Source organism: Mastomys coucha, chromosome X (assembly GCF_008632895.1).
Source record: "Mastomys coucha isolate ucsf_1 chromosome X, UCSF_Mcou_1, whole genome shotgun sequence".
Lineage (NCBI taxonomy): Eukaryota > Metazoa > Chordata > Mammalia > Rodentia > Muridae > Mastomys > Mastomys coucha.
This window is the reverse complement of record NC_045030.1, coordinates 104,187,736-104,195,598: the sequence shown is the minus strand read 5'-3', so window position 1 is coordinate 104,195,598 and position 7,863 is coordinate 104,187,736. Positions and strand designations below refer to the sequence as shown.

Genomic DNA, 7,863 nt, shown 5'->3' with positions numbered 1-7,863 from the left:
TACCTTTAAGCCACCCAAAATATCAGGCAATTTTATTGTGGCTTAGCTAGGGATAAGTTCTAACAAAGGCTACGTTTTCCTTCTATTCAGCATTAATTTTTGCTTATTAAGAAAAATAGAACTAAAACATGCTCTTGAATGATTTTTGGAATGGAAGGGCTTTGCAATAAAGACAGATTCTGAACAACATATTCAAAAATTCGTGTAGACAAAAAGCCAAGATCATTTAAACAAAAGAGCATTAGTTGTCAGCACATGACAATTAGGAGTGCTTTCTCTACCTTTCTGCATCATACAACATCTAGTATGGTGTTAATACATTTACAGGGTATGATCCCTTCGTGGGACATACGCTAAAACTGACTAAGATGGCATAAATTCTTTGATTTTTCTGCAGGGATTCCAACTACAATCTCCTAAAAGCAGAAACAGCATTTGGGGTTTTACCTGTGTTTGAAGAAGAGACTCGCATTTTCCAGAAAGACATTTGATGTTTGTGTTTTCTTTCTTTCAAAATAAGCTTTGTGGTATGTATGTTGACCTGTAAGTGCTTAAAGAAACGAATTTTAAATCGTGGGAATAAGTCTTTGAAATCAAACTTTAATCTGATGTTCTGTGTAAAAGACTTTAAAAGTCATACAGTTGCACGAGTAGTTTATGCACTGTTTGCCCACAAGGAAAAAAAACGGAAAACATTGTGCCAAACTACAAATAAGTAACTGTACTGTATATAGTTTTACTTCTATATCAACATTTGGTTGTGAGTATTTGGGGGACTTGTCCCTGTTAATTTACTAGAAACATTCCAGTGATTCTTGCTATTAACCACCCCCACTTTTGTGGATAGCACCTATAGATCACAGTGGAAAAATACGTTGTGTTATACAGTTTACCAAAAGGATAATGTTTGAATTGTGCCAAATTTTCTTACTTCATCTCACAGATTCACCCCACAGTTTAAAGCTCATTCATGATTATTAAATATATATATATATACACACATACACACATCCATCCATATATTCTTTTAATGTTTTAAACTCTACTATCCTGTATGGAAATATGAACAGTTAAACAAGGCACAGTAAGATGTGTTTGTTTCATCATCTAAGGATTAAAATGTTGGAAAGCTTAGGTCACAACATCTAAGTCCATCAGGGACAGAGTATACACATTTACAGAACCTTGCACAAGGAAATAAAACAGCTGCTTTGAAAGTTTGTTTTCCAAAGCAAAATCTGTAATGGGAAAAGAATTTAAAGTGCAAAGTTATATTGCTGATACTTTATATCTCAGTTTTATATATTTTATAATAGCCTGGAATAAATTATAAAATAGCTATAAAATTGACACATAAATGAAATACATAGATTGCTTTTATTTAAATAGTTTCCTAATAGTTTTATTCCAGTTTTGTCAAAAGTGCACTCACAACATGGCTTTAGTGTTCTTTAAATGTTGATCTTGCAATGCCAGTGTCATTTTTAAAAATGGCATCTCAGATTGACAAAATTTTTCTTCCTATGATTAAATACATATATTACCAGGTAAAGCTGAACAATGTGTGGAAACAACTAATTTAGGCCATCTACATATAGTCTAAGGATGACTAACTACTCTTTTCATATCACACACTAAACATAAATCTCAATTTTTAATTACTTTTTAAATTCATATTTTTGGTTCAACCCTCCCTTCCACTACTTAAAAAAACTTCACAGTTTCAACATTCCTCACTACTAGCCTTTTCTTCCCCTTTCTTCACCACTTGACTTATACCATTTGATCTCTTTTCCTTGCACAGTTAAGGCCTATGTGCCTGATGACTGATGCATTGTGGCACAGATGAGATAATGGATGTGAAAGCGCTTTGTAGATCATAAAGTGCTATACCAATATAGGGGACTAATATTATTAATGTTGTTGGTTGTTGTTGTTGTTACTATTCTTACTAATATTGTTACTAACCTATTAACTTGTGAATATAGAGGCTGGGGTGGGAGGGAGGAGGATAAGGGGGTGGGAGAAAGGGGGACTTAACAAAACAGGGAAGATGTTTCAAAAGACATTTTTCAATACAATATGAGCAACCTGCCTAGTCATTGACACCTAAATATATTCACAGACAGAGAAGCAATGTTTTCAAGTAGTCAGAGAGAAATGAAAGGGAGTGATCATGTATATAAACATACACATTGCCCAGTCCATGATTCCTTTCACCAGCTTACTCTACTACTTACAGCTAGGTAGGAAAATGAACAAGCCCATGATCTAGATTGTGTGTGTTCTCAGCATCAATCTCTTTTGTCTGTGGGGATGAGTAGGTGAGGAGAAGTGTGTGAGGAGAGTTCAGGCACCTTCCTAGGCTTTGACACTGTGTTCGGTGAGCCCTGGAAAATGATTTAGTGGAAAGACACCATCTGAAACAAGTCTCTTGCCCTACAGTGGCCATCCAAAGGAGAAAATAATCGAAGTGGAACACTTTCTTTTGTTTCTTGATACTCTGGTAGCTAGCTGTTTGTATTAAATGTGATGGCTACTTCCTAGGAACTGGTCTTGTTCAGTTTTGGTTTTTTGTCTTGTTTTGCAGCTGAATTTTTGCTTAGAATCACCAACTCAGCCTGTATTGTGATCCCCAAGACTCCAGACCTCAAAGTCATCTTGCTTGGTTTTAGGAATGGAGTGCTTTCTATGTAACCAAAAAGTGGAAATTAAAGAAGAAATAAAGAAAATGTTCTATGAGTATAATGTGTTTTTATAAAAGTAAATATGGGAGCAGTTGTCCCAGATCTTTTTTAAAGCATCATGATGTTCAGCTTTGGAGAATGGGGTAAGAATGGGGTAGGATAGCTTGAAACTGTTTCGAACAGTTTCATTGTCAGAACTTTATCATCAGTCCTTTGGAGTGGATGCTCTTTCAGTTGCTCCTATGGAGCCCACTAGGGGCCAATTTTAGGGCATGGTTCATATCTTTCTCCAAAGAGAACTGCCATTTTAAAGCACCTTTTTATCAGCCTGCCATGCATTGTATGTTTTTAAAATATAAACAAGTGACTTGTAACCAGTCATTTTGTATTGAAACATAACAAGAAAGTGAATGTGAGGAGTGAGCAATAGACCAAGGCAGAGATGCTTATTGTACACTATGCTCTGCATTGTTGAGCACTTTGCATTCTGTTGGTCCTGCCTCTGCTCTCAGAATTATTTTCCTTTCTGTCACAACATAGTAGGCCAAACTTACTGGAGATCTCTTATTCAACCAGCTGCCTTAGTGGAGTGAGGACCAATGTGTGAAAATAGTGTTTTGCCCTATCACTGATTTCTTCAACTCAAAAACCCTGGGTTTTCCTTGGTCTGCAATTTCTGACTACTCCCTTCTAACCTCTCCTTTCTGAGAAGCTGCATCCTATTAATGTCTCCTCATTGGAGTCTCATTTAATCTTTACTTTCCTGGAAATTATAGCCTCCCTTGTTCTTCTTTCTTGACTATATCAGTCCTAGAATTTTTCTTCTTGTATAGTATTCTATTCACAAACTGTCAAAGTCTAAGAACTTCAGCTAGAGGCTTTCCTTTGGAAGTTTAGAGGACTACCTTCCCAGTCTTATTCACTCAAAATACAAACGCACGAGCACAAACACACATACCATTGAGAAAAGATGGAAACTGCTTTCTCTTGAAGATGTGTGATCTTCAATAAGGTCCAGTAAGGTCCAATCTCTTCTTGTGGTCAGGTGCTGTACTACATGGAGCAGGGTGCAGATATAATGGCCCCAGCCAAGGATCTTCAGTACTTTGAGGGTTGTGTTGGGACTAGAGTAACTAGCTTGAACCTGTGGCCATCCTCTATGCCTCTCCAGTGTCTTGGATATCAGCTGCTTCACATATGCTGCTCCCTCACAGCTTTCCCTACTGACTTCTTGCTGCTCTGTGCAATTATGTGTTAAGGCCTTATCTTTTCCTAAATCTTTTCAAACTTTCTGCACTACTTCATTCATCACTTCTTTAGCCATCTCTCTGAAGTCCTTGGTGCTAGGTGGGCTTTTGTGACAAAAAAATTTCACCTTCTCTGACTCTTTTCTTTGCTGGGAAGAATCGTTGGGGGGTGGGGAACACAAAGGAGGGTATGTGTGTGTGTGTAAGAGAGAAGCATAAAGGATGCTTCAAATGCTGTAATCAACTCTCATCCTGTGTTATTTCATGTGAGGTCTTGCAGTTCTAGTGAATTTCCATTTTAGTGGGTTTGAAATAGTGTTTACTGCATAAAGGAGAAAAGCATATCCAAGGACCTCTTTGCCTTGCTCTTACCAAACTGAACTAGTGTTTTGGAGATCTACAATTTATAGATGCACTTAGAAAAGTTCTGAGAAATGAGGAGAGTTAGCGTTGGATTTCTATGCTGAAGAGGTAGATGGAACACTAGCTAGTCCTAGCTGTTGCTAGAACTAGAAATGTTTGTTTTCTCCTGCTTGACTGAAAGGTTGTCAAATTTAAAGAGTTTTCATTTTCATTTAGGGTGTTTTAATGTTGCCAATCATAACAGAAATATCTCCTTTTGTAAAATAAAACTAATGCAAGTTTTGTTTTCTAATCATAAAATTCTCTAAGCCAATATTATGCTTAGAAGGATTAGTACCAAATTAAAACATTTTCATGACAAATAGAGATCTTGTCAACATAATGTAGGCCAGGGATTTTATAGAGATTTCTCAAAGACCCAAGTAAAGGATAGAAATTAGTTGGGATATTTAGTTTGGGAAACACTGCCATCAGCTTGAGCGTCCTCAGCCAGCATGGAGTTCTTTTGGTAACTATGCAGGCTACCCTTTAAGGCACAGTTTTCACTCAATATTAAACAGTAGCTACAGTCATGATGCAGAGATCCCATTGCAGCTATATGATACTTGAGGTGTACTCTTGGTTTGAGAATCATAGCTAAATGATAAAACACTGGGGAAGGACACTATAAGAGAGTGGCTTAGTACAAAGTTTTAAAGAATGAATGAGGCTTTTAAAAATCAGTGTTTGGGTAAATCAATACTAAAGACACTAAAGAAACACTCACCCATATGATATGAAAAGGACGTCTGTGTATCCAACAAGCTCAGGGCTCTCTGGGCCCACTGAAAATGAAAGGTAACCAAGCATGATGGCTCATGCCTGTAATCCTAAGCAGGATTGTTGAGAGTTCCAGACCAGTCTGGTCTATAGTGTGAGACCCAGTCTGAAAAATAAAAATATAAAAGAAAGAAGGAGGATGAGAAAGGAAGGAAGAAACGAACAAATAAACAAATGAAAGAACCAAGGAATGAAGGAAGGGAGGGAGGAAGGAACGAATGAATGAACAAATGAATAAATGAAAGAACCAAGGAAGGAAGGGAGGGAGAGAGGGAGGAAGGAGATACTGAAATCATTCTGCCTCTTTGAGATATGCCTAGTTTTACAGCACAAAGGAAAAAGGCTTGAATGAAAACTAAAAGGGGCCTTTTGTTTTTCACTCCCAGGGAGGTAGAGAGCTTCAGAGTCTCCACTGGGATAGCTGTAGCACTGACTGGAGTTCCCTGCCTACAGAGTTTTGAATGTACTTACTAGACTTTAGTTTCCACAGAACTGAATGCACCTCTTCAGTAAGTGAAATGCTTTTTGGTGCTAAAGAAAATGATTATCCCCATTTTTCTTCTTCGCCAAGCCCCTTAAGCATTTAAGAAAATTTAAAGTAAAAGCATTTAGAGACCCTTTTTATGAATGTAACCTGTTTCTGTTTGACACATGACACTGCAACTTTAAAGTTAGGAAATTATTTGCCTTTTTCTTTTAGAATTAAGCTTTATAAATAATCTGTAGAGTCAATTGAAGTATAAAGCTTAAGGATCACTCTTAAGACGCCTACAAAATCTTGTATATTTTTAAGTGTGCCAATTTGTAACATATTTTGTAAGTGTATATTTTTCTTAGAAAAGTGCTGTGAAGTGTCTGTATGTGAGAGTTTTCCTTTTTCTGCACCACTATGTGCTAATAAAAGGATATTTACTTCAAAGTTTCTGGTTTTTAGAAACCACAATACAAAGAAAAAACACTTTTGTTGGGAATTTTGTAACAGAAAATATGTTGTGAAAGAGTGTAGTGATCTTGTGAAAACAAAATGCACATTTGTGAGCTTCTTGCTGTTTTATAGAATTTCTTGTAAATTATTCTTGTAACACCTCTGGTTTTGTTGTTCTTGTTGAAAAAAGTTTTAAATATTTGTGACTGAATGTATGGTGAAACTGTCATAATGTTACCTAGCTGAGTTTTGTTATTGTTTATGGAATAAATAAAAGAAAAGTTTAAAATACTGCTTTAGAATCATATGTAACAGAATGAAAAACATTTCTAATTGAATTTATATCTTAAATAAACAGTTCTTCGATGTCTAGAGCAGTGTTTCTCAAACTGTCTCTAGTGAGAGAGCAGTTTTTCTTACAATCCATCTCAGAATATTATTAAAAAATTTAAATGAATTTCTGAAAAAGTAAAATGAAAAATAGGCAAAATAAGAAGCCCAGTTGTATTTGTATTTAGATCAAGGTATAAAGCTACCTTTCAAAAACAGCATAGAGAAAAAGAGAAAAGAATTGCCAGAAGTCGGTATCCTGTTGGAGAACAAATGCACAAATCAATGTCAAGTTGCCATAGCACTGAAACACACTAACACTTGAGTAAAACCAACATCGTTACCATCGTGTGGGAACTTGTTAGAAATGCTGAATGCCAGGCTCTGTGCCAATTCTGAATCAGAATACGGATTTCAACAAGATCTCTAAGTGATGTGTATACATGGAAACGTTTGAGAAGCACTGGGCTAGAATTTTGTGTGCCCCTCAAATTTGGGAATTATTTTCTAGTTTGTTCCTTCTTCAAGTAATGTTAAAACGAATGATATTCTTCATTTGTAGTCCAGATGGAGTCTGCAGAGAAACATTCCTCTCAACATGTAAAAGCTGTTTGTTGAAAGTAATAAATGCTGATTTGCCTGGTACCCAAGAATGTCAGATTTTCCATAATTCCCTATACTTTCCACATTATCCTATTTGCTGTTCAGCCATGGTCCCTAATTGTTTTAATCAGGACTTCCCAGCTTCTGTCCCACTACAGTATTCCCAGTATGTTGATGCTTGCTGTGTCTAGCAAAGAAATTAGTCATTTATGTCCTCAAACATTTGAACTGCTCATCAGAGTCTGGAGCTCTGGCTAACCACAAGTCATTGTGGCACACAAAAGCCAATAACCACTTCCTTTGTTTTGAATATCATTACTCAAAGAAGCTGAAAAATGTTTATCAATGAATGCCCCTCTTCTTACTCTGAACAGATCCATCTTCATCACTCTGACTATCCTTTGATTTTCCACAAATGTCTCCCAAGTTCCTGCATATACATTTCCAGTTATACACCAGCCACTTACTTGAACATTCTGCAACAACTTCAGACCGAATTATTCAAGATTATTTTATAATCTTTTTACCATCTGAGTGTGCCTTATCACAGTGAATTAATCTTACTATCCACCTAGTAACCCATGTCAGCAACTCTTCACCTCTGACCTCATGCCCATCTGATTACTTTAAATACTTGTACCTTTCAAAGTCCATTGCCACTACTTCAATTAAGCTTTTAATGGTATTTTACCTGTGCTATTTCATTTTATTGTCTTAATTTAGTGAGTTTCAGTTGAATTTTATATCTAGAAATTTTGTAGAATTACAGAAAATTTAACTTGCTAAGTAAAAATATATTAAACTCTTCACTATTAGTTCAGAGATTATTTTATCATCAAAAGATGATGAGGCAGTCTGTATTTCAAATACATTGATTGCTTTTTTTTTT

General features: G+C 36.1%; 1 protein-coding gene across 4 annotated transcripts in view; it reads left to right on the top strand.

Moving 5' to 3' along the window:
• Nucleotides 1-5,001, top strand: part of Nexmif (neurite extension and migration factor) — a 116,918-nt gene extending 111,917 nt beyond the window's left edge. For 3 of the 4 annotated variants that reach the window (XM_031366303.1, XM_031366299.1, XM_031366292.1), the window contains exon 6: nucleotides 398-5,001. In XM_031366303.1, coding sequence (XP_031222163.1) covers nucleotides 398-491 — 94 coding nt within the window. In that variant the 3' untranslated portion in view covers nucleotides 492-5,001. The remainder of the gene's footprint in view (nucleotides 1-397) is intronic. The other variant, XM_031366304.1, reaches the window with a different exon arrangement.
• The last annotated feature ends 2,862 nt before the right edge of the window (nucleotides 5,002-7,863 follow it).